Raw genomic sequence first — 26,088 nt, 5'->3', positions numbered from 1 at the left:
TGTGGAAAAGTCCCATCAAAGAAGTGTTTGAGCACTGGACTTTGGTTCTGTTTTCCAAATGTGATTTGAAAGGATGAACCACTACAAATCTCTGAGGCCCTCTGGCAGGCATTGCCAAGACCCCTGCCTGGCTGTAAGCTATTTGAGCTCCCTCACACAGCATTTTAACCCCACTCAGTGCTCCACAGTGGGAACCTGTCTCTAGCACCCAATTCCTCACCACAGAGCCAGTTTTCCAACTGCCTGGGCTGAACTTGGTTTTGTGGAACTAATGCTGGGCTTTACTGCCACGAGAAAATTAAAGCAATTCCCTTCCTTCCCTGATATTGCTCCCTTGAAGGTATTTGGAGGCAGAACTCCTGTCCCTGCTGAATCATCCATGTGTTTCCCTCCTGACACCTCCCACCCTTGAGCTGCTTTCATCAACCAATAGCTGCTGCTGAGCATATTTGGGTCATCTTTCCACTCCTCTGCTCTCCCTCTTTGGGAGCAGGATCACCTGGAGACTCAAGGAATGCCCATCAGGTGTCTGGTTGGGACAGTCAGGGAGGGGAGGGTGGCCAGCCTGAACTGAAGCTTTCAGTCCCTTGTGCCAGCTAATGAAATTTAACATGTTATTGACCAGACTCTACTATCTGTGCCTCAAAAACAACCTTTGTGACTGCTCTGGGTTGTTTTCAATAGTCCTTAACTCACAAGAGTTTTTGTTTTAATATTTAAAATTATTCAATTTTTGGACTAAATTAAACCAAATGGACTTTGTTCTCCCCTGGAAGCTGTTTATGTAACATCTGTTTTAAGTGGTTTAAAACTCCTAAGTTTAAGTAGTTTAAAACTCCAGTTCGTTGAAGTGTGTGAAATAAAATGCTGAAATTACTGTATTTGTTGTGATTTTTTTTAAAATAAATCTATCCCCCCTCCACCTGACTGGAGTTGAGCCCTGTGTGTCTCAATCCGCCTGGATTGATGCCTGCCCCATTCCCAGAGCCGGCAGAGACCGGGCACGACCATTTCGAGGTACAAATTGCTGTTTTCTCAGATGTAAAGGCACTAGCGAGCAGTGTCGCGGGCATTAAAGGCTCTGCAGCAGATCAGGATTAGATATCCAAGATATCAGGATTAGATCTCCAAGCCCGTGTGTATTCCCGGGACAGCGAGCGGGGTGCGGAGTCTCCCTGCCCCAGGAACGCGTTTCTCCCAGGGTGTTTAAAGGCTGAATGGGTGCGCCAGGGAACGCGGCACGGCTGCACAGATAAACCCCCAGAGATGCCCTCGCTGTCAGGCACCGAAGGGTTAAAGATTTAGGGGAGATTCCCCGGAGTGACCCCGCTTTTTTGGCAGCCCCGCCGCTGCCCGTGTCCCGCTCTCTCATAACCTCGCCCGCCTCCTCCTCCTCCTCCTTATATATTCATGAAGCGGTGCAGCTGGGCTGCAAGAAAAGCTGGGCTGCACAGGAAGAGGAACTCCGTGTGCCTGGCTCGGCACGGCCCTGCCGGGACGGACCCCGTCCTTATCTCTCTCGTTATCGCTGTCCGTGCCGGGGCAGCGCCGGGCTGGAGGCAGAGCCGCTCCGGGCAGCGGCTCCGGAGCTCTGGATGCCGGGAGGAGGAGAGGAGAGCGGGCAGTAAGTGAGCCAGTCCCAGCACGGCTAAGATAACACTTTCTGGGGGATGTGTCCTTTTCTCAGCTCAGAGCCAGGCCTGCTGTGGGGCTGCAGCCACCCCTGCTCAGTTTGCTCCCCTTCAACCCCACTAAAAGGGCTGGGATGTTTTCCTGGACCTACAGGTGGAGGAGAGCCTGGAAGGAGAAGACACATACACAAGCAGGGCCTTTCTATGTCATTCACATTTCAAAATATTGAGCCCTTCTCCAGGCTGTTTTGCTCTGGAGAGGTTGGCAGGGAGGGTCACTAAAGCCTGGTATTGAAGGATTATATTGCAGTTGTGCTTTTTTGGGGGAGGGAGAGTGCTCAGAGTTCACATGTGCCTGTGTCCTGTGATCCCTTACTACTCCCATGGTCTCACTTCCATCCCCTTTCCTCTGGGATTGCAAGGAGGACACCTCTGTTACTGCAGAGAAAGCCTTGGGGGATCCTGCCTGTAAATGAACCCTTGGGATAGCTGGAATATACTACAAGGGTGCAACAGGACCTTCTCTCAACTGAAGGGAATGGGGATCTGATCAGCTCAAGGCAAGCCTTAGCTGGACATTATCAGCACAGCCAGCACCTCTTATTCACTGAGAGCTCCACCCCAGCTTGCAGGCAGCATCCTGAGCCCACCAATCCCCCATCCCAGGCTGGCCCTTTGCCTTACTGCATGTCAGTGTGACCCAAGGAGCAGCATCTCTTCACCCTACCAGCCTTGCTGTGTGTAACCAGCAGCCACAGGGAGTGTGCTGATGCATAGCCCTGAATTCAGGGGACACTGCTACCAGGTGTCCCTGCCAGTTCTAAGCACCCCATTAACCCCCTGCCTCTGCATGATGCTGTTGTTAACCCAACAACTTCACATCCCCTTGCCAAGGTGCTCCCTTCTGACCTCTGCTAAAGCCTCAGTGTTTTCTCCCTGTCCAGGTGCAGCTCTAAGATGAAAGCTCCATCTGGGCAAGGCATCAGGCTGGCATGCCTGCTCCTGAGTCTGGCTGCCCCCTGCCTTCCCAGCCCCCTCTGGAAGGACAGGGACTCCCTGATGCAGCAGGAGAAAGCCCACCAGACAGGTGGCAACTTGGTGCTGAGCAGGCAGGAGCAGCAGCTCAGTACAAAGCTGGTAGACCTCAAGAAGAAGGAAGTGGAAGCAGCCATAGCTACAGGACAGTTCCCTCCAAGCATGCACTTCTTCAGGGCAAAAAGCCTCATTGACCAGAGCAAGGTGTTCAGCATCTTAAAGCGCATGCCTAAAGGTAGGCTTGGCTTAAGGAGCCTCATCTTTTCTCATCTTTTGCTTTCTGAGCTAGGACAAAACACAGGATGTGGGAGAAAATCTTCTGAGAGCTGTAAATTGTGCTCTTTGGGTTTCAGGAAAAGCCCTGAGGAGAGGAAGAGGGGGATGGATTGGGTGAATGCACATTTCCAGCAATTGTGGCATTTGGTTTAACTTACAATATGGATCCTTAAGTCTTTCAAGAGTGGAGAAGGGACAGAGGAAGCAAAGGCAACAAGAAATACCAGACATCCCCATTTACTCAGCATGTTCCAGCCAGGGTCTCTTTTTCCCACAGACACACTCCATGGACAGGCTACCAACCTTATTCTGTATCTCAGCCAAAAGTGTTGCATCCCCCAAAAAGACGCAGGTGGTTCTGTAGCAGACCTGGAAGTGTGCTGGAAAGTCTGGGGGCACCAGAGGAGGAAGGGGCTACCTCTAACACTGAAATCTTTATGTTCTTTGCTTGTTGTGTACAAGTCAAAGCCTGTGTACTTCCAGCACTTAAAGTGGGCTTACAAAATTGAAAGAGAGCAACATTTTTCACAGGCAGGTAGTGACAGGACCAGGGGGACCAGTATTGAATTAAAAGAGGAGAGATTTAGATTAGATATTAGTAAGCCTACTCAGAGGGTGGTGAGGCACCAGAACAGGTTGCCCAGAGAAGTTGTGGCTGCCCCATCCCTGGAAGTGTTCGCAGCCAGATTGGATGTGGCCCTGAGCAATCTTCCCAACTTCTCCCTCCCAGTTTCCACTGTGGAATGCAGATCCCAGTCTTGCAGCATCCCAATCCATTAACATAAACAATTAGTGTGTCAGAAATGTCATTATCCTGTCATGGCTGAATTGAACAGTCAGAAATTTAAAAGTATTCCCCTCTTTACCTCCAGTATCATTGGTACCAAGTGGGAGTCAAAACAAATAATTAATACTTTTCAGTCCTGACAATGTTTAAATGGGCTCTTGGAATCTTTGCAAGGGCTGTAAGCTTTTAGGGCCAAGATCCCGTCCTTGTAGCTGTTTGAGTAGGATTTGATCAGAGCCCCTGGGAGTCCCTGTTGTTTCAAGCACCACTATAATGTCTGTTGCTGCTCTCACAGGGAAGAAGGTGACAATGCCAGCCAGAGGAGGGTCAGACAGCTGCAGCAGGCCCAGCCTGGTGCACCAGCTCTGCTGAGAGCAGCAACCACAGCTCCTCAGCACCTTAACAGCCAGACCCTCTGTAGTGGGAGATCATAGACATGACTCTATATTAGATTAGTCCACTGTAAATTGTAGTCTGGAACCTAATCTAATGTCAAATACATACCAGTCTTGTTCTTGCTATTCATGTTGTCCCTTTACCCTTCAGGGCATCAAAGCTATTTCAACTAAGAGGTCTCCCCTAGACTAATAAAATACACATCTAAGACTTCAGCTCTCACAGTGTCTTCCCTTCACAAAGGTGAGGCTTAGTGCAAGAACCAATAGCACCAGGAGCCTTTGCAAAAGGAGAGACCTCAGCAAAATGAAATTATAAGGAAGGTGAGCATAGAGAGGATGCTCCCTGTGCCAGGAAGACTGGCAGCTGCCAACACACTGCACAATAGCAGAGCACCCCAGAGGCCCTCTGTGCTGGCCAGCAGCAGATGTACAATGTAAGCAAGCATGCTTTTGATAAGGCACAGAGTAAAACATACTTCTGCATCTGAGTGCAATTCCCCAGAGTAACGTGGTCTGGGATTTTGGTGTATGCCAGAGCTCCAGAGAGTTGACAGAGGAGACACACTAGGCACAAAAACTGAAGCTGGGATTCAAACAGCCTAGATACAGAGCTTTGCTTCAGGTGTGCTCCAGCCAGCATGCCTTGTGAACTGCTGCCTCCTGTGCAAGTTTCTCTTTAAAGCAGCGGGGCCTGAGCCAGCTCACAGCAAACTCTGCCTGAAGAACTTTAACAACTCGGAGCATTTTCCATCCCAGTGGAGCAGCAGAGCTCCCTATCGATTCCCCCTCCCTGTGCTCCCAGCGAGCTGTCACACTCTGCCTGCCCAGTGTGCGATGTGGAGGGGGCACATCCTCCAGCCTGGGGGAGGCAGAGCAGCAGTGCAGTCCTTGCTGGGAGAATTCACTCACAGCCTTCTAAAGCATTTCCAGACACCCCCCGATGGACAAACAGTTACCCCATCAAACCTGGGCAAACAGACTGGTGCCCCATTAAACTTTCTCCCCAGCTGCCTGGGCTCACCAGGACATCCCTGTCCCCCCCACCAGGCGCTGTGCTCCACCTGCACGACTTGGCCATGCTGAGCGCGGGCTGGCTGGTGTTCAATGCCTCCTACCTGCCCGACTGCCACATCTGCTTCACGGCCGCGGGCTCCGTGCGCTTCCGCTTCTCCCGGCCGCGGCCGCCGCCCGCGCCCCGCTGCTCCCCGTGGCTGCTGCTGGACACCTACCGGCGACAGCTCCGAGACGTGGCCGAGTTCGACAGAGGGTGAGTGCACGGGGGCGGCCTCCTGGTGCTCCATTCTGGGACAGCTTTCCCCTTTGCTCGCTGCTCTACAGGCGAGGAACTCCGTCTAGGGCTGGAAAAGCAAATAGCAATGAATGTATGAAGGGGTTTGACAGCTAGCTTGCAAACAAAGCTGAGTTAATAGAAGAAATGACAATTGATGGGTTTTGAGGGTATCTATAGCAAAGAAGAAGACAAAGCCATCAGCATAGAAGCAAATTAGAAACTTTTTTCTTCTTAGATCCTGATCACGCGTGTATATCCTGTCCAACCTAACAGTGACAGCAATGTAAGAGTTTGAAGGCTGCTGCATTAAGTGCACCAGTCAGGGACCATAAAACCAGAATTTTTCTGTGAACACACACTGAGGAGAGAAGCTAAAGTGGATTTATGAGACCTGGCCCCAGCTCTCCTCAGCACTGAATGGGCTCTCAATGTGGGACAGGGCTGCACGGTGCCTCAGCCAGTGAGGTATCCAAAAACTGGATGGGGAAGCCAGGTAGATGATGAACAGGCTGTCCCCAACATCAGAAAAGTCCTTTGCAAAGTCATTATTTTGATTCAGAGCAAGAAGTTGGGCAAACTATTTATGTTAATTACTGTACAAGCAAAACCCCTCAAACTTCCCAAAATAAAACCCAACCCAACTGTCCCTCCAAGCACCAAACTTGTTTTCTGCCATTGAAACCCCAGTGTCACCCACCACCTGGAAGCACAAGGCACTCATTCCCAACAGGCACCAGGAGCTGTGGCTCACCCTCCTGGGCACTGGCTGAGCCAAGGAACCCCACACACAGGACCCCTGCCTGGTTTTGGGGCTCCTTCCCCTCAAAACCCCTCCTGCTAGCAGAGCTCCTGCCCTTACAGCAAGGCTCCTGCAGCTGCTCACACCTCAGCTGGCTCCCCAGAGCATCACTCACCCTCCTGCAGGAGCTCCTCTCCCTGCAGGCAGCTCCTGCCTTCACTGCTGGCAGCCTTTTATCAGGGCTGGGCTTGTCTGAGCCACCTGGCATTTAATCACTTACAGGTGGCTGGGAAGAGCCTGGCTCTCCCTCCAGCCAGTGGTGATGGGAACACAGAGTCCTATCTCCCCATCCAGGGGCCATTGATCCTGGGACAAAGCCCTGCTGGAAAGGCCAAGAGGAAGCAGGCAGCTCTGCTGTGGTGTGTGGGGGGGCTGGAGAGAGCACACTAAATAATGCATGAAGTCAGACACTGAGCGATGAGGACAAAGGAAAATATTGAGTAGCCATCCATTGAGAGGGCACTGCTGCCCATGGCACTCTGGGGGCTGCAGGAAAAATAGTGTGGGGTGTCATGTAATGACAGACAAGATTGCCATGCCAACACACAAGGGCAGGGCTGGACTGAGGCAGTGCAGAGGACCCTAATTCCAGCATTTCCCAAGTGAAACTTGGTGGGTTTTACTGCAGTGCTCTCCAGTGAGGTTGTGTGCTCTTAAATGGAGACCTTTTAACTCTTAGTGAGCTGGTGTCCCCTCCACGTGGAAGCTGTCTGGGCTCTGTGCCCTGCAGATCTGGGAAGGAGGTCAGGTTGAAAAGCTGAGGAGCTTCCAGACTTGAGGCACAGTATTGCCTTCCCTCCCCAAAACCAGCAATGGGCAGGGCAGAGGGGTCTGACCCTCCAGGGCATCCACCATCCCTCTCTTATGGAAGTCCAGAAGGGAAGGAGAAAGTGATGCCAGACCCTGGGCTCCTGACTTTTATATTCTGAGGCTCAACTGCCCTGACACGAGATGGACAAAACAAGATCCAGTGAGAAGTCTCTGATCTCTGTCTGCCACAGAGAAAACTGGTTCCCCATTAGCTCCCTTCCATTTCTGCTGGGAGCGATGAGGAAGGAAAGATGACAGCAGCAGCTCTCTTCAACCACACCAGGAGACCCATAAATAACATGCAAGAGATTGGATTTTGAAACAGCTTCACTTCCCTAAGCCCCAGCAATTGCAGTGGACATTTAGAAGTGTCTCAGGAGCAACCTTTCACTGCACTTGTTTTTGGTGGTGCTTCCATGGCATGATGCCACTTTCCAGCAGAGGCTGAGGGCAGGGCATCCTGTACACCCTGTACACCTGGGGCTGTGCCTTGTGTGGTTCCCTCTGTTACTGCGTGTAAACACTTGTTTTCAGAGGCAGTAGTGACACATTTCTCTTCTTTTGTGTTTGCCTGACAGTGTTTAGTGGCCACAAGTCAGAGCAGGACTTGAGAGTGGCAGGCACAGCACAGGGACACAAGACAGAGCCTTGCTGCAAGGGTCTCCCCAAATCTGGAGGGGGATTCTTTTGCCTGAGCCAAGAACAAACTTGGATCTCTGGCATCCTGGGTGCTCACTTACCCATTTGAGTATGTTGTCCTTCATTTCTTGCCCTTCCATGCTCATCAGCACAAAATCACAGAGGAGTCATTAGGCATAATGTGCAAACACACCAACAACAGCCACGCTGAGGCACTTCCCCTCCTATTCTCCTCTAATCCCTGGGCACTAGTCTAGGGGTTAGGAATGTTTTTGGCCGTCTGGAAATAGGTCTCTAGCCAGGAATAGGCCCCAATCTGTTCTGCTTCTCAGTTTCTGGAAGCTCTCCCAGTCTCTTGAACATGTGCATCCCAGGCTACCTCTCTCCTGCACTCCTCTTTGCCCTTGAGCACTGACAAGCTGAGAGAAAGCAGATGTCAGAGCAAAGAACGGATGGATAGTTGGGTGGTTTCAAGGAAGTGTCAAGGGAATATGGCAGCAGGGAAGGGCTCTCATGCAAGGCAGGGTGGATCAGCAAATGTGAAGGAACAATGGAAATGTTTCTGAGAAGCTGCACCTCTTTCACCTTAAAGCATTTGACTACGAAGGGGTGGAAGAAAGGGGAATCTGCAGGATTTTTTTTGCTGTTTGCAGTTTTAGGTACATATACATATATGTGTGTGTGTGTGTCTGTGTGTGCTTTGGAAGTGACTCCTTTTGTTTGTTTCCCTCAAGAGAACGTCTAATCATTCCTATTCAAAGCACACATCTCATGGGCCAAGACCCTGGAGGATTGTGTTATTGGTGAGCTTCCAAAAGGATGCTCTTAGGAGAGCCAGGAGACCACGGGCCAAGGGACAGCAAAAGGAAGGGAATTTTGCTTTCCTACTTAAAAGGAAAAACAATCCTCACTTATTTCCTTCACAATCAATTACAATTCAGGAGAATGTCATTCTTTCCCTCAAGAAGCAACATAATGGCTGCCACCTCCAAAGCAAGAGCATGCCCCTAGATATTTAGGGAAGCAGCATTGACATTCCAGCTATTTGTAAAATACCACTGCACACCCCCCACCAGCAGCACAAGGACTGAGGCCGTGCCCAACAGAGCTCTCTATCACCAGGATGAAGTCATCTGTGAGGGAGCTGACACCACGGCCCAGGCTGCAGGGACGACTCCCCTGGGCACTGGCGGCGGCCCCGGCTGCCATCACCTTCCCCTCCGTGTCTTCTGACTGCCTTATCTCACAGAAAAATAGGGCAGTGTGTGCAGTGAGAGGGGGGGAAAAGGGGAATAAAAATCCACCACAGAAACAAAGCACTCCACTCCCTCTACAAGTCCCCCCTTGGGGAGAAGAAGAGGGGATGAGAGAGAGCGAGAGCAAGCGAATGAACCACATGTGACAGATGTTAGTCACACTATTTAATGCACCACTGGAAGACATTTAGATACCACGGTGAGGAGAGGGGCATAATTACCCATCAAGAGCAGAAAAAGGAGCAGGAAAAAGAATCCCCTTAAAAATAAGGCAACAAAAAACCTTTCACTTCGAAAATGAAAAATCCCCATTTTCCAGGAAAAGAGAAAACAAATGCACAGTTGAAAATAAATAATCCTTGGCTGGTCATTTTAGCTGTGCCCCTTTGGGCATATGCATTGCAATAGCATTGTTCAGTGCATATATGACATGACATGGAGGGCTATTTGTAGTCTGCACCTGATCACTGGCCAAGGCCCATTCCTGAAAAGAAGCAAAAAAAGAATGTGTTTATGAAGCTTTGCTTCATCTGCATGAGCTACTGATGGCAAAAGCCCCCAAACCCTTAGGAGATTATCTGGTTATCAAGCATGGATCACTATTATGCAATAAATCTTCAACAGTTCTAAGGATCAATAATCAGTCTCAAAGGGAAGGGGATTATAAAGAGAAGCACAATTTGATTTATGTGCTTTTAGGAGCAGGGTGGTGTGGGGATTTATGGCTGTTTCTAGCCCAAGAGCACAGGCTAAGCAAACCGCCACGAGTTTGTAGAGGCAGATTTAAAGGCGGGGAGCGGAGCCCTGCGTGCGCTCAGCGCTGGAGGAGCCGAGTTCTCACAGGACGAGGGCAGAAAGCGCTGGGAGCCCGGCTGAGCACCCATCCTTATCTGGAAGGGAGCTGCCTGCACGGCGAGACCGGGCTTGCACGGCCTTTTGATCCACGGGAGGTTTGTCCCGGAGCCGCTGGGAACGGCCCCGCTCGGCCCCCGGCTGCGGGCAGGTGCCGAGCTGGAGGGGAGCTGCCCTTCGGCCAGAGGGAAGGGAAAACCCTCCTTCCCACACGAAACCGCCCGATGAGCAGCAGCACAGCCTTTCTGCCCCCCTCCGCAGCTCGGGCAGCTGGATCAGCGCCTCCGGGATGCTTCTGACTCCCGCATTCCTGGTTTCTAGGGTGATGCTGCGGTGTCTCCTCGCTCCTCGCCCCTCCCGTGGTCCAGCTCGGTCTCCTCTGCTTGCATGGATTACTGAACAGTAGCTGGGGTTGCCCAGTGTCCTGGATAATGGCACCAAAGCCCCTATTGTAATGCATGGGAGGGCAGAGCCCAAGTTGCTGTGGAAACCTTAACTCTGAATTTTCCTGACTGTTGAGCATTTAAAGTCTCATCTTTAACAGTAGTAGCATCTCTTTTATGTACATGTTTGCTTCTAAAATTGGTGCTGGCAAAAAAATTAACAGGGTGAGGAAGAAATGAAGCTGCAGGCCCTGGAAGAGAATCCTTAGGGAGTGAAAGAGCAGGCAAATCCTGGGGGAACAGGCTCTGCTTTATGGGCAGGATGGAGGGATTCAAAAGGCATATCTGCCCAGGATGTCTTAGTTTATGAAGTTGGACCAGAGCACCTTTTACATCTGTAGGGGGGCTGTGGAGGTTTAATTCCATCCACAGAAGTGTCCTGGATGAAGATAATAAGACCACAAATCAAAGCCACACCTCCCATATAGCAGAGCAGAGCACTGCACGAGGATGGGGGCCAAGACATCAAACAGGAAACATTATTAAAGATCAGTAGCTGTTATTGAGGGGAAACAATATACCCAGATGAAAGCTGAAGCATGGCTGAAGGTATTTCTGTCTGAACCTGCTTAGCCCCTGACATGAGATAAGCACTGGGCCAGCAAGAAAACATCTGTAGGTTTCTGTGATGGCTTCCATTTGTCCTCCCAGGAATGGAGTTCATCACCCCTGCATTGCCATTCAGACTTTGCCCACTGGTAGGAGAATTTTGTTATGAGCTACTCTTCAGGTGGAAGAAGGAGGGCTTCAGGTGGGATGAAGGCTATCAGCTTGCCAGAGGCTGGTGGCATGGCACAGATGCTCACCCTGTCCTAAATGCAGGCTGTCACCCACAATCAGATATTCTTGCAATTTACTGGCTCCCTTAAAGTCTGCTTGATAAAACTACCCACTGTCTCTCTGGATTTCTGAAAGAGGCTCATATGCCAGCTGAGTGGATGGAGGAAATAAATACATTTCCACCACAGTAAGGAAAAGCCAGGACTGAGATTCTTATCAGCTGTTCCCTGAAGTAGCTATCAGCAAGGCAGGTGGGGCATCAGGTTTATTCTCAGTGGCTGGGAAAAATGATTTCTGATTCAGAACTGTCTTCCCCTTGCATTTTTTTGGGTGGCATATTTTGACACTACAAAGGTACCAGGACAACTTATGGGCTCAGCAAGCAGGCTGGTGGTGGCCCAGCACATGGCATGTCCTGTAGACTAAATCTGCCTTTCAGGTGCTGAATAAAGGACCAAGAGTTGTGACATTTTATGCACACTGAAGATTCTTGGGAAAACACATTGTCTGCAGGAGTAATGTGCATGCCTGCTTTCAGATTAGGAATACCCTGGGTAGAAGAGTAAGATTTTCAGGTTAGGGATACCCTGGGTAGAAGAGTAAGATTTTCAGGTTAGGGATACCCTGGGTAGCAGAGTAAAATTGATATAAAAGCACTGTGCTTGCTTTTGTAACTCTGTTCCTTGAAAAAGGGATGGTGGGCAGGTTTTAAGCACCTACCCCTACCCTGCTTACAGCTCAACATGTATCATACAAATTCTGTGCCATTAAAGGAGTAAATACAGGTGGCAGAAAAATGACCTGAATGCTTCCTAGCTGCACCAGCCACTGTTGTACTGCAGTGCCAACAGGCTCTGTTTGCTCTCCTCATTCCTTCTCTTCTCCCTTTTCTATAGCTTGCTGAGAAACCTGACCCTGGTGACGGATAGCCCTGAGCTGGCCTACCCTTCTCAGGCTTTCATTTGGAAAAGATTTGAAGAAGTCTTTCTCATTGCCTCTGGACTTATCTGCTATGCACCTGTGTTCAAGGCCTATTTCTACCAGGGGCTGCTGGAGCTCTATGAAGATAACATACAGTATGTTGAGATAAGAGCTATCCTGCCTGCGGTACGTGGGGTTTGGCTTCTCTAGTAGTCTTTTAAATCTTTGTTTCTCCATAGCTTTTCTCAAGCCCTATCTTGAATTTAGTTTTTGGATGTTTGCATACCTGCCCTCCTAAGGATGCTGGAAAACCTTGATCATATTCAAACCTCTTTCTTGGAGATTTGCATAGGCAAGGGCTTGAGAGACTCTTTGTTCTTAGTGGCTAAGGGAGATACCTGCTGTGACATTGGCACAAAACTACATTGTACAGACTGGGAGCTGGGTCAAAATCTTGCTCATTGGGAAGATGTAGCTCAGTTTTGCACCAGAATCACCTGTTCTGTGGCAGCTGCTCTGAACAAATTTCCTGACTTGGATAGAGAATTATTCTGGAATAGTTGTTATTTTAAATCGTCAGCTTATTTCAGAATGATTACTCTAAATAGGTGAGTCAATCAATTGGCAAAACACAACCTACCACAATTTGCAGACAACCTAAAATTTTGGCTGTGTGTATGAAGTATGAACCGCTCCTTTCATTGCCATTAACACTAAAATCTGGTAATGGTTCAGGCCTTTCACCCAGAGCTGGTCTGGTTGTCCTCCAAGCCTACTCTGCCCTAATGCCTCCCCAAGCACCAGCAGCCCACACCACCCAAAGTGTTCCCACTTTCCCAGTGACAATTTTGTAACTGCAGACATACCTTTCCCATGTAATTCTCCAGCCCAGCTCCATGCAGGACTCCATGGGGGTGGGAGTTCTGTCAGTCTATCATACCTGAGAAGAGAAGAATGTATTGCAAATGGGAAAAAAAAAAAAGGATGTGGAGAAGTCCACAAAATTTACATGAGTCTTACTGTGATGGGGGTTGCCATAAGCCAGTTGCTCTGAATTCAGCCACCACCTGTCTTTGGGGTACCTGAAAAGAGAAAATAACAGCAATGTCAAAATGCCTGTGCATTTTGTGAGGCATCCCCCCAGGCCACACAGGTTTCCAGGCCAAGAGTATCTGCCACGATACAAGTGCGTGGGCCTGCCTGGAAAATACCCTGCCTTTACCATCAGCCCTTGGACACGGCTGTGAGTCCTTTTGAAGAGAGGCTTGGCAGGGAAGATTTGCTTCCCATCCAGCTCCTGATGCTGGCAGCAGCCGTGGGAGCCTGCAGAGCCCTGGGGCTCCCCTGCAGCCAGCAGCTGTGAGCTGCAGTGCTGTGAGATCCAATGCTCTGAGCTGCAGTTCTGTGAGATCCAATGCTGTGAGCTGCAGTGCTGTGAGATCCAATGCTCTGAGCTGCAGTTCTGTGAGCTGCAGGGCTGTGAGCTCAAGTTCTGTAAGCTCCAGGGCTGTGAGCTCCAGGTACCACAGCAGGGAATGCCAGGAGCCACAGCCATGCCGGGATGGAGGGCAGCAAAGGGACAGCCAGCTTGAAGCTGGGGTTAGAGGAGAGGGAAAAGCTTCATGGGGAAAGTCAAGGTGAGCAGGGTGTGACAGGAATAGCAAGGTGCTCGTGTGGCTGGAGAGCCTCCACAAGGCTCCACAGCAGCAAAAGCTCTCCCTGCAGCAAAGCCTGCCAGAAGCGGCCCCGAGGTAAAGTAAATGAAACTGGGATTTAGTGTGAAACAGCAAACAGTGTGGAAAAGCCCCCTAAGCCCAGCTGTGTTTGCAGATTCAGCTGTGTAAAGTCTCACATTCCCATGGGCTGCAGCTGGGGAAAATTCCCTCTGAGCATCTGCAGCTGCCCCACGGCTGCTGGTGCCTGCAAGGGGGACACCACATTGTAATGGGGTGTGGGGCTTTGCAGGGGCATCCCTGCAAGGGACACACCAGAGGGGAAGTTAGGGGGTGAAGTGGAGCAGTTGAAGGCTGGAGGAGAAAGGTGACAGAGAAAAGAATGGTGAGAAGGGTGAGAGGAGAACTGATGGTGTGGTTTCAGCTGCTGTCTGTGAGTGACTCCAGGCAGAACCTTTGTGGGTTAGTATCAATTCAGGGTCTTCACCCCTGCTGAAATCAGGGCAAAAAACAGCCCTGGTAGTGAGGAACCCCCAGAGCAAGTTGATGAGACAGAGCATGCCAAAAGGATTATTTTTCCCAGTTTGCAGCCAGAGACCTGAGAAAAGCATGGCAGGACTAAATGACTGACTCAAGGTCATGAAGCAAACCTCAGGCAGAGGGGAGCAGCAGGAGCCCAGCTCAGCTGGTAGCTTATGGAGCTCAGCCACTGCATGCCTTGGGGCTGCCTCAGCTGACAGATTGCCACTGCAAGGCACAGAGCATGTGTGAGCTGCAGACAGCTGGACAAAGCACTGCAGACAGGAGTGAGAGGTCACGGTCTCCAAGGGGTTCTCAAGGGCGTTTGCTTGCCACGTCTGAACACGGAGAAACTTGTATCACACAAGAGGGGGAAGTCCACTCCTTGGTTCTTGCCAGCTGGTAAAGGCTTGAAGAATGAAATGTTCTGCACAGATTTCACTGCTTTTGTTTTCCTGCCCTGTTGTCAGAACCACAGCACTCTGCTTCTCCCAAGGTTTTTGTCACTTAATTTCTCCCAATTCCAGTAAAACACCTATTCTAATTACTGCTTGTCACACTGCAGGTGTATGAACTGGATGGCACCAAGCACGACAAATCCTGGTCTGTGGCAGCCTACCGGGAAGTGACCAGGCAGTTTGTGAAGGAGCACCCAGACTTTGTTGGAGCCAAGGTTATATTTGCAGCACACAGGTAGAGGCTGAGCAGGGCTGACAGCAGCTGTGCCATGTGCAGGGCAGAGGGCTGGGAGAGGCAATGCTGGGATGCCAAGGTTGGTTGGCAATGTCCACGTGGGTTGTTGGAGCTGGGGTGTTGCCTCCTGAGACATTCCCTGGCACGTGTGAAAGGCTGAGGGTGAGAATTCATCCATGTGGGTCTGCCTTTGTGCAAAGTGAGCGCCAGAGGAGCATCCATGAGCCCTGGGAGCAGGAATGAGCCCAGGCAGGGCTGCCTGTGTGTGTGTCCAAGCCATGCCTGCTCTCCTCTGAGCCTGATGCACTCCCCCACCCTGCAGACGTGAAAGCAGTGACAGCAGTGCCCGAGTTTGGGCACTTGGTGTGGCAAAGGTCCCACGGGACCTGGCACACACTGCTCCTTGCAGCCTGTGTACGGCATGTCCGTGCTGCTGCCCTCCAAGCAGGCAGATGCCACGAAGTCATGTGAGGTGATCCTCAGCAAGCACAGCAGACCTCAGCAGCACAGCTCTGCTTTGGCACAATGCCCTCTCCAGTTCAGAGCTGGCTTGCCTCTCTGGCCAGCTTGATTGAGCATGGACACAGTCAGCAAAATACACCGAGAAGTTTAAGTCTGATAGGGTTGGAAGAAACCTAAATGGAAAACTCTCTTGAAATGCAGTTACTGCTTCAACTCACAACAAAACAGCTGGGAGGAAAGAAAAAAAAATGAAACATTTTCTCTTCACATTGTTGTGTTCCCTTCCCCGCTTGGTAAATGGGAAATCCAGTGAGTTAGACAAGCATGCCTCAACTCAAGTGACAGCAGGGTCTAGCCAGGCATTTCCTGGTCATTCATGGGTTTCCTTTCATAATATCAATTTTCTACTGCTGTTCCTCTAGAGACCTGAAGCTGGTTGTCAGATTCAAGAGCAACTTGCATTTTGGAAATACCCCTGGGGGCCCCATTTCACAACTCAAACCCTGAGAAGGCAGGCCCAGGGGAGCCAGCTTCTGCAGCTCTTTCTCTTTCTTGCTCTCTAGGATGCTGAATGTCTCCCAGATTAAAGAAGACATCATCACTGCCATGGCACTCAGAGCCCGCTTCCCAGACACCCTGGCAGGCTTTGACCTGGTAACTGAATTTCTTCTGACCCCTGCTGATATAACCACATATATCCCGTGGCATATGTTCTATACCAGAGCCAGAACCTCTGCTGCTGTACTGAAATCAGTGTTAATGAATTGCAAATCCTCCAGCTAAGGATTTTGTTCAGGGTAATTGACAAAATCCCCTGAAAGAATCAGCTCCCTACCCCACAGCATTGTAATTTCAGCACAGCTGGCACCTCATTTATACAGAGCTCTAAGTCCCACCATCTTCCCAATCATGCTCAAAAATACCTTTCTGCTTTCCCCAGGTCGGTGATGAGGACCAAGGTCATTCTTTATGGGAGCTGAAGGATGCCCTGACCATCCCCTATTCCATGGGGGTCAACTTGCCTTACTTCTTCCATGCTGGGGAGACTGGTGAGCATGAGGACTCAAGGCTTGTTACTGCTTGCAGAGGCAAGACTGAAATCCTGCAAAGAACAGAAGCAGCAAGCCTGGCTGGCTTGCTGGCTGTATCAAGAGGATGTGTGTGCATACCTGTGCACATAACCAGTTTCCCCTATGCTTTTCTCCTTATCAGTTTGGGGCTGTGGCATTCCCACATGACCCCTCCCTGCTCTGGACTGTAGGTGTCACATTGCCCAGCATCTTTGACCTGGTGTAGGAGTTATTGCTGGTGAAGGTAAAATAATATTTCACCTTAAAACACATCTCATTCTAATGCACAGGCTACTCCCCAATAATTGTTACTTCTCTCCATTGACAAGTAATGGAGTCCAGCAAAATTAACTCAGCTGCAAGAACAATACTGCAAACATCTGAAGCCAGGTGAGATGGGTGGGTATCTCCATGCTGGGCAATATCCTGGGCAGATTTAGATCCCTGTTTCACTGAAAATGCAAATGGAAACTCTGAGCATGAGCAACCCTCTCACCTCACAACTGGGACCTCTCTTAACAAAATCACCTAGCAGTTTGAGGAGCTTTATCTCCTCCCAGCACTGCACTGACTCTTGTCTGTCTCTGCTCAGACTGGCAGGGCACCTCTGTAGACAATAATGTGCTGGATGCATTGCTACTGAACACCAGCAGGATTGGCCATGGACTCGCTCTCATTAAACACCCAGTAGCCAAAAATTTGTCTCTGAAGAGGGATATTCCTGTGGAAGTCTGTCCCATCTCCAACCAGGTATGTTGTTATGTGGCTGGGTCACTGCAAAGGGGATCACCATCGCTGTGAGGGTCAGCTGGGGGGCACCTACAAGTTCTGATGCACACAGGCTGGCTTAGTTTCCTTTGCAGCACCTTACACTACAATTTACCATGTAGATGTACAGTGACTTTATTTAAGGCTTGTAACGTCAGTCAGCAAAAAAATAATTTAAAATCCTATCCAGAGGAACCTGGGAAGGCAGTCCTCCCTAGTGGAGATGAGGCCCACAGACACAGAGGTGCCTTAAGAAACATAATTGAAAATACTTCAAACCAGGAGGGCCAGAGGCTGAGAAGCAGGGATTCCAACTGGAAGTTCTTGGTTTTGCAAAATTCATAACCAGTGGGAACTCTTTTGCAGCACATTAGAGAGGTGCAGCAGAAAGGACTTTGGTTGGAGATTTACTGGTGTGAGCCTTAAGGGAGATAACCCTGATACCAGCCCCAGATGCCTCAAGCTAAGCACCACAGCAAATGTGTAACCAAAAGACTGTTCCTGAATTGCTCACAGTCAAATTGTTCTAAATAAGCACAAGTTATTCACCCCACTGGACTTGATTAAGGTGATTTATTTAAGAAATTAATCTCCTTGTACAGTCAGTGGAGACAAGCTGCTTCCTCCTGCAGCAGTTCAGAGCAGAAATCATTGTGAACAGTCCTCTGGAGCCTGTCCCTCCCTGACCACTACCTGCTGGCAGGTGTCAGTGACGCAGCTGCAGCCCTGGCAGTGTCAGTGTGACACAACTGCAGCAATAACCTGCTGAGGTGTTGTCTCCCACTCTTCCCCACCCAGGTCCTCCTGCTGGTAGCTGATCTGAGGAGTCACCCTGCAGCTGACCTCATGGCTGAAGGGCACCCCATTGTGGTCAGCCCCGATGATCCCCCCATCTTTGGGGCAAAGGGAGTCTCTTATGACTTCTATGAGGTGTTCATGGCCATTGGAGGGATGAATGCTGACCTGAGGACCCTAAAACAGCTTGCACTCAACTCCATAAAGTAAGTTCATCACTTCTCTCACCTTGTTGTAGTAATCATAAGGGGGCTATCAGCTTTCACCCTTGCTTGCATTTGGGTTTCTGCCTCAGAGTCTCCTCTGCCACAGGAGCTGGGCTTCTGTCAATCCAAAATCTCCTCTGTGTGTCTTGTCCAAAGGCAGGACACAGGGAGCCCAGAGGCCCCTCTGCCTGTGTTCTCAAGGGCCTTTCTCTGATTCCATGCCCCAGTGTATTCTTCCTTTTCCACTCTTTGGGAACTTGCCTCCAGCACCTGGTTCTGGGTTTGGGAGAAATTGTATGTCTTTGTATCACTTGTCTATTTCTGCCAAAATTTGACTTGCTGCAGTGTTTTCCATCTGAGAAACACAGGAAAACAATTAGCATTTCATTTGGGTGTGTTTAACCCCTTTTTTTTATTAACTGGACAGTTCTGAATGTCCAAAAATAGTTTGGATGTGAAGCCCAGGGTCTCCCTGAACATTCCTCAGCTCCTGCCTGTTTTACAACGTGCGGTGCAGGCATGTCCTGCAAGGGTTAAACTCTTGCTGCCTCCTGCCTTTTCATTTCAGTGCTGCTCTTGAAATAGCTGCCCCCTTGTCTCCTGCCTGACACTGACTTTCCTCCTCCTCACAGATACAGTGCCATGCTGCCGGCTGAGAAAGCCAAGGCCAAAGAGCTCTGGCAGAAAAAATGGGACCAATTTGTGGCTGACCTCTCTGATAGCTTTCTGAGGGAGCTCTAGAGAGGACAAGGCTCATCTCAGAAGGCATTTGGCAAGCTAGAGTGAGCCAGACTGATTGCTAAGAGGGAGACTGCCTCTTCCATGTGACCTGAGCAGATGAATGGACGTCAAAGTCTCACCTGGCCACTCTGCTAAGCCAGGCTTAATGGGCTTAAAGCTAAGAAGGAGCTACACTATGCTGTGAAACTCATGGGCTGCAGGTAAAAGGGAGCAGTGAGCCTTTAGAGCAACCACAAGAAATCACCCTGCTCAAAAGAGTCAAAACAATTAAAACTTGCCAATGGCCAAATCCTGACATCCTTATTCAGGAAAAACATGCTTTCCAATGAGAGTCAGCAGGAGATTGCCAACATGAAGATCTCTGAATTTTGCCTTATCATTACAAAATGCAGACCTTGGCCGGAAACAGCAAAGACAAACATCCAACCATTTGGGCCACTGACCTTCAAGAGAGCAAGGACTGAAAATGACTCTTGTTATGTTTAACCCTGGGCCTGCTGCCAAAATAGCACTGCTAGGTCGAAGAACCAGTCATAGGTCTGATGTCTGCTATTTCAGGACCTACCATGGCTGGAAACAATCTGGTGCAACTTGCTCCCACAATATTTAAGCCTGGTTGCACAGTGATCATAAAGCCAGAAGAGAGGTGCCTCAGTTGCCAGCAGTTTTTTTACTACAAACTCTTTTCCTGTCCTCTGGTCAAAAGGAAGACAAAACACATTTCAGGTTAAGTCAAAAACATCCTGGCTTCCCAGACCCAGCTTGATTAAAACTATCCCCCTGCACAAGGCTGTGTTAACACAGACATTTATAGGAAAGACCTTTTGCTTTCAGGGAGTTCCACTACCAGCCTTTGTTGCTGTACTCATCGTGCAAATGTGGCCTTATCCTGCCTGTCAGAGAGATTTTCACCTTGGTAGAGAACTGCTGTGGATATCCACAGGGCTCATTTGGACCTCTGTGGTTTCCAGCTCCTTGGCAAAAAAAAACCCAAAAAACCGACACAAGAAATAGTCTCTTGACAAGCTGAGTCCCTGTCTTAACATCATCAAAAATATCAGGAGGAAAACCAGTTGCAGGGAGACTAAAAAAACCAACCAACCAACCAAAACCAAACAAAAAAAAAAAACCTCAGAAAAAAGCAAACTTAATCAGGTTGCTAAATAAATTCAAAAAAATCTTTCATCACACACATGCCAAGCATGCAGCTAGGATCAAAGAGCATCTTTCCCTGACTTCAGTACAATCATGCTGGTTTGCATCAGTCAAGGGAGAATTGACAAAAATTCCTACTGAAAGACATCTCCCTCCTCTGAAGCACAGACTTGCAAAGGCTGTTGTTTGCTAATCTGACCAGCCTGGGCCAATTGGCTCTCTTTATGCTTTCTGTTAATTGTCTCAAGCAGCTTGGCCACAGTGTTTATTTCCACTGACCTTGGCTGGAGCACCTTAGCAGGAGGCACACACACTTATTGCAGAAGTGGATCAAGCTGCACAGCCTGTGTGAAATTGCCCACAGTTCACAGGCTGCAACCTCATCTCTGGTTATCCCAGAGAAAATAAAAACCAACCAAACCAAAGACACTATGAACCCCATCACAGAACACAAATAAAATCACGACAAACCACAGGTGTGTGCATTGCAGAAGGCAGCAACACAAACCACAGAAATTAAAAAGTGAGAACCCACTCACACCCCTCACTAACTGGGGGGGGGGGGTTAAGTGCCTTACACCCCCAGCCCTTTCCAGCCACAGCTACCTCTCCTCCAGCTCTCTCTGCCCACACCCCCAGCATCTTCCTCTGAAGCATCCTGATGCTTTTTTTGCAGTGTGACCTCTCCTGGGCCTTGGTACAGATTTGGTCCTGGGCAGGAGTTTTGTACTGGAGGAGTAGCCAGAGCAGAGCCACCCTCCCTCCTCCTGCATGGGTGTTGTATCCAGAGCTCAGGGTAGCCTTTTGTCATGGCCAGGTTATAAATGCTGATTTGGGAAGTGCTTTACTTGCTGAGCAGAACCACAGCAAACAAGCAGAATGGCAGCTAACCAGCAACCCAAAGCCCTGTCCCTCTCAGCAACCTGATCTTTCAGCTTTGCTATATGTGGATGGATGAGGATCTTTATTTGCCATGAGTTGATTCTCCCTTAAATAAGCCTCTTTGCTGCCAAGGTGAAGCTAATCATTACAGAGCCATTGTGGGAAGAGCTGAGCTCCTCAACACACAGGCTGACCCATGCCCCTTCCTTTCCTACCACAGCAGAAAGCTTTCAGCTCTTCCTTCACGTGGTCTCTTGAGGTCCTGAACCACTTTTTGCTTACCTGTAGTCCTCTTTTCTCCCCATTACCTGCAGGAGTTGCAGGGCTAGATCTTCCATCTGCCAAATGCTTGCTGGAACCAGTTGTTGTGTCCACTTTGTTCTTGCTTTCCTAGGAAAAGCCTGCTGTGCATTGGCCATTTACCTTCTTCTCAGCTGTGCTGTGATGGGGCCAAGTGCCTGGAGCCACCAGGGTGTGATGCTGGTCAGGATTACAGCAGAATCAGGTTTCTGCAAAAATCACAGGGGTTTAAGATGGCACAGGTCTGATGCAGCCCTCAGAAATGTGTGACAGAGGGAGGGCCAGCCTGCCTTACTGCTGGGATCTGCTCTTCCTTAGAGCCTGTCTTAATTGGGAGAAAGGTGCAAATTGGGAAGCCCTGGCTGCATTCTCACCCCTCTAACTCCAGGTGTGCAAAAAAGGAGGAATTTAGGCTGGACCACAGCAGTTATAAAAGATCAATTCATTCAGCTCCATTCAAGCTTTGGGTCAATTTGGCTGCAGGGCTTCACTGAGACTCAGCTTTCCTTTAGTAGCAAATTTCCAAGGGTTTTGCTGCCAGTCTACTCCCTTTTGCCCAGTACCTTGGCTCCCTGCTCACATTTGTTGGCAAATACATCACATACACAATGCTCCCTTGCTTGTCTCTTTCAGAACATAGTCTATAATTAAATTTTCAAACCTGTCTTAATGGTGGGGGTTATTTTTCCTTTTTTTTTTTTTCTTTTTTTTTTTTTTCTTCTTTTGTCTCCCTGTTAAGAAGAACAGAGGATACCTAGATTTGATGGGGATGTCTCACATCACTCAGCCTGGAGGGATCAGGGAACCTGAAAAGCCTTCTCAGCATGCTGCAAAGGGCAGTTTGATCTGTAGAGCTAACATAATGTTAAGCTTGAGTCACCTGGCCAAGACACTACCCAGGACCCCTGTTCCCCCTTCCCCAAGCCCCACAGCTGCTGCACCCAGCTCAGGGCTGTGTTTTGATACAGAGAACACCTCACAGACAGGATTTGCTCCTGCTGCCTCTCCTCCCAGTACAGTTTTGTACCATCTCTGTGGTTGTTACAGCACGGAATGACTGGAGGTCATTTAATCTCTTTTAGCATGATTTTAGGAAGGGAATAGAGGGAAGTGAGGAGAAGGCTAAATTGTCAGCCCATTCTTTTCAAAGAAAGTGAATTCTTTTCAAATAATTGCCTTGTGGAGCACCAGGTGACTTCAGGGTACAAGGTGAGGCTCTTTGCCAAAAGCACTGCTGGTGGGCATGGAAAGAAAGTGCCAGCTTGAGAGAGCTTCAATATCTGAGATGAAAGAGGAGGAAGCAGCTGCAAGGATGGTGGGAGGCTGAGTACAGCAAACATAGAGGCAAAAAGAGCCTGCTTCAGTCTCCAGCCAGACTCAGGAGCAAGCAAGGAGAGTAGAAAATCCATGGAAGTTTCTATTACTTCAAGCAGCCATAGCAATACTTAAAGCCTTATGCCTGTTATCTCCCCCATCTGTCACTCCCTGTGGCCTCTTCAGGTTCAATTTGTTTGAATGGGAGGTGGATGGAGCTTTGTTTGCAGCACAAGTGTTTGCTGCAGAGCATCTTATTCTGCCTTAGAGGATGAAATGTTTGCCTCCTGGTCACTGCCTACCAGGAAATGGCAGATCCAGCACCAGTGGCTGCTGTCAAAAATCATGCCAATAAAAACAGAGGAGCAAAGTAAGTGGTTGAAAACAGAGATGGGCCTGAGCAAGCAGCTGGATCTATCTGTCATGTGAGCCTCCATCACTGCAGTGGTACTATGCAGGTGCCAGATGCTAAGCAAAGCCCTCTGGCCATAAAACACAGGGCTGCAGATGTGTTTTCCACCAGCTCCAAATTATCAGCCTGCTTCAGGCTTTCTTCCTATCTAAGTGTCTGAATTAGCCTCTTCACAGGTAGCAGAAGGACATTTCTTTGGTCAGAAACCTGTGGCTCTAATTGGCTCAGTCCTTAATTCCTTTCTTTGCAGGCTTGCAGCAGCTGCAATCACAGCAGGTCTATCAAGTGTTTTCTGGGCACTGAGGGACAGGCAGGTGAAGGGTCTGGCTCTCAATTCTCCTGGTTTGTCATTTTTATCAGGTTGTGTCCTCCCCCTTGGTCATTACAGGATAAGAAAGGCATTTTACTGTATTTTCTCAACCTTTAGCTTGTCCATCATTCCCCGAGCAGGCTGCAGCATGGGAAGGGGAGAGATAAACCGTGGGGGGAGGGCTGCTTCAGGCCATTAGAGCCTCTGCACTAAGGACAGAGATGGAAGGTAGGGCTGCATTCGAGGGGGGTGTGAGAAGGTCAGGAAGGGGGGGGTGATGACAGGGCTGTGAGTCCAGGGAAAATAGAGCTGCAAAGTTTACACAGGCACCCACGGGAGAAGGCTGTGGGCAACTGCCTGTTTGGCTTGTCTTTATGTGAGCTGTGAAAGGGGCTGGGACACATCCAAGCACGGCGTGGACAGGGGAAGAAGAGGGAGTCTCCTGTGGGCGGTGTGAGAAGGGCAGACAGACAGACGATCCCTAGGGGTATGTGGAGTACAGCTGTTACCAGATGTGCCTGCAGAGGAAATCACGAGGTCCGTCCATGTACAGCACGCGGAATGGGAAGCTCCAAGCAGACACAGAGAAATTCCCAACGCCTGAAGGGAAAAAGACACACCGAGCATGCAGCACAGGGATGATTTTAGGAAGGGAACAGAGGGAACGATGGGCTAAATCCTGCCTGGGGTGCTGGGGCTCAGCAGGCTCTGCACAGCGCGGGGCTTGGCAGCGCTGCCGCTGTCGGTGCCAGGCTCAGCCTGTGCCCGCCCGCTGGCAAAGTCCCTCCGGGTCGGTTTAAAAATAAGCGCTCCAGCCTGTTGGACAGCCTTGCTCGGAAAAATAAACACGGCAGCGCTGGGCAGAGCACAGGCACACTCTGGGGACAGCTCTCCAAGGGCAGACACCCCCGAGCCCCCCTGGGAGCAGAACAACGCGTTCCCTTCCCTGCCCTCCCTCCGCCGGACCCCGCGTCCCCACCGCATCCCCGAGCCGGGCGCAGCGAGCGCTGCGGGCCCGCCCGGGCCGTGGAGCAGGAGCGCCGCCCGCAGGGATGGAACGGGAGAGCAACCCGCATCGGGGGGATCAAACCCGCTCCAAAACCCCCACCCCCTTAACCCCGCCCCCAAAAACCCCCACCCCAAAACCCCCATCCTCAAAAACCCCCACCCCAAACAACCCCAGCCCCAAAACCCCCATCCTCAAAAACCCCCACCCCAAACAACCCCAGCCCCAAAAACCCCCATCCTCAAAAACCCCCACCTCCATTAACCCCAGCCCCAAAACCCCCATCCTCAAAAACCCCCACCCCAAACAACCCCAGCCCCAAAAACCCCCATCCTCAAAAACCCCCACCTCCATTAACCCCAGCCCCAAAACCCCCATCCTCAAAAACCCCACCCCAAACAACCCCAGCCCCAAAAACCCCCACCTCCATTAACCCCAGCCCCAAAACCCCCATCCTCAAAAACCCCACCCCAAAAACCCCCACCTCCATTAACCCCAGCCCCAAAAGCCCTCACACCCAATACCCGCACCGGCAAATCCCTCTCCTTCAAAGCCCCCATAATCCACACCCCCATTAACCCCAGCCCCAAAAACCCCCACCTCCATTAAACCCACCCCCAAAAACCCCACCCCAAAACCCTCACCCCCAAAAACCCCCATACCAAAAACCCTCACCCCCAAAACCCTCTCCCCCAAAGCTCCCACCCACAAATCGCTCATCTCCAAAACCCTCTCTGCCAAAACTCCCACCCCCAAAACCCTCTCCACCAGAAACCCCAACCTCCATTAACCCCAGCCCCCAAACCCCCACCCCCTTAACCCCACCCCCAAAAACCCCCACCCCAAAAAAACCCACCCCAAACAACCCCCACCTCCATTAACCCCAGCCCCAAAACCCCCATCCTCAAAAACCCCCACCCCAAACAACCCCAGCCCCAAAACCCCCACCTCCATTAACCCCAGCCCCAAAAGCCCTCACACCCAATACCCGCACCGGCAAATCCCTCTCCTTCAAAGCCCCCATAATCCACACCCCCATTAACCCCAGCCCCAAAAACCCCCACCTCCATTAAACCCACCCCCAAAAACCCCACCCCAAAACCCTCACCCCCAAAAACCCCCATACCAAAAACCCTCACCCCCAAAACCCTCTCCCCCAAAGCTCCCACCCACAAATCGCTCACCTCCAAAACCCTCTCTGCCAAAACTCCCACCCACAAAACCCTCTCCCCCAGAAACTCACCTCCAAAACCCTCTCTGCCAAAACCCCACCCCAAAACCCCCATTAACCCCAGCCCCCCAAACCCCCACCTCCATTAACCCCATCCCCAAAAACCCCATCCCCAAAAACCTCTCCCCCAAAAACCCCCAAAACCCTCAGTCCCAAAACCCTCTCCCCCAAAAACACCCATCCCAAAAGTCCCAACCTGTCCCCCTCTTCCCCCCCCACCATAACTCTTAGATATTTAATACAATAATATTTTAAAATTGTTTTAGCAATGAAATCTCTGTGATAGGAAACAGTCTGGATGTCTCTCCCGGTTCTTTTTTGCACCTTGGGAATGAGAAGAAAGGGGCAAAAGTATCCCTACACTTAAAAGGGACTGAGAGACCCCCTCAATGCAGTTCAGTCTAGAGGCACCGAAACCAGCAAGCAAAACAACCCAACCTGTCTAACTTGTGAGTGGCTGTATCATTAAAAGGCCATAAATCCCCGTTAGCAAACACTCTGAGCAGAAATCACAGCAAATCCGTCACATTTTCACTCTGCCAGGAGGGACCGCCTCGGTGGATGGCTGAGCAGCACTCGAGACAAGGCTCCTGTGTTTGTCATTAATTTCAGAAAGTCTCTGCCTCTCTCTCT

At 50.2% G+C, this 26,088-nt stretch overlaps 1 protein-coding gene and 1 long non-coding RNA gene across 2 annotated transcripts; one reads left to right on the top strand and one right to left on the bottom strand.

Annotated features, from left to right (window-relative positions):
- Window positions 1-1,478: 1,478 nt before the first annotated feature.
- On the top strand, window positions 1,479-21,852 carry ADA2 (adenosine deaminase 2). The gene is made up of 10 exons (XM_059472296.1): window positions 1,479-1,624; window positions 2,576-2,901; window positions 5,175-5,394; window positions 11,894-12,104; window positions 14,676-14,803; window positions 15,829-15,919; window positions 16,206-16,314; window positions 16,928-17,085; window positions 17,902-18,104; window positions 18,737-21,852. Exons 1-10 carry the CDS (start codon window positions 1,596-1,598, stop codon window positions 18,843-18,845), a joined length of 1,584 nt encoding a protein of 527 aa, XP_059328279.1. The 5' UTR covers window positions 1,479-1,595; the 3' UTR covers window positions 18,846-21,852.
- On the bottom strand, window positions 9,213-12,862 carry LOC132073315 (uncharacterized). The gene is made up of 2 exons (XR_009418494.1): window positions 12,785-12,862; window positions 9,213-9,406 (listed from the first exon to the last, which is right to left on the bottom strand). It is a non-coding gene; the product is annotated as an uncharacterized LOC132073315 (long non-coding RNA).
- Window positions 21,853-26,088: the final 4,236 nt, after the last annotated feature.

The sequence above is a fragment of the Ammospiza nelsoni genome, chromosome 5 (assembly GCF_027579445.1).
Source record: "Ammospiza nelsoni isolate bAmmNel1 chromosome 5, bAmmNel1.pri, whole genome shotgun sequence".
In the NCBI taxonomy this organism is placed as follows: Eukaryota; Metazoa; Chordata; class Aves; order Passeriformes; family Passerellidae; genus Ammospiza; species Ammospiza nelsoni.
This window is presented reverse-complemented; position numbering and strand designations above follow the sequence as displayed.

Coding starts and splice junctions, on each gene's coding strand:
- ADA2 (XM_059472296.1), top strand. CDS start 1,596: ATGCCGGGAGGAGGAGAGGAGAGCGGGCA. Junction 1,625..2,575: donor GGAGGAGAGGAGAGCGGGCA/GTAAGTGAGCCA, acceptor CTCCCTGTCCAG/GTGCAGCTCTAAGATGAAAG. Junction 12,105..14,675: donor TAAGAGCTATCCTGCCTGCG/GTACGTGGGGTT, acceptor GTCACACTGCAG/GTGTATGAACTGGATGGCAC.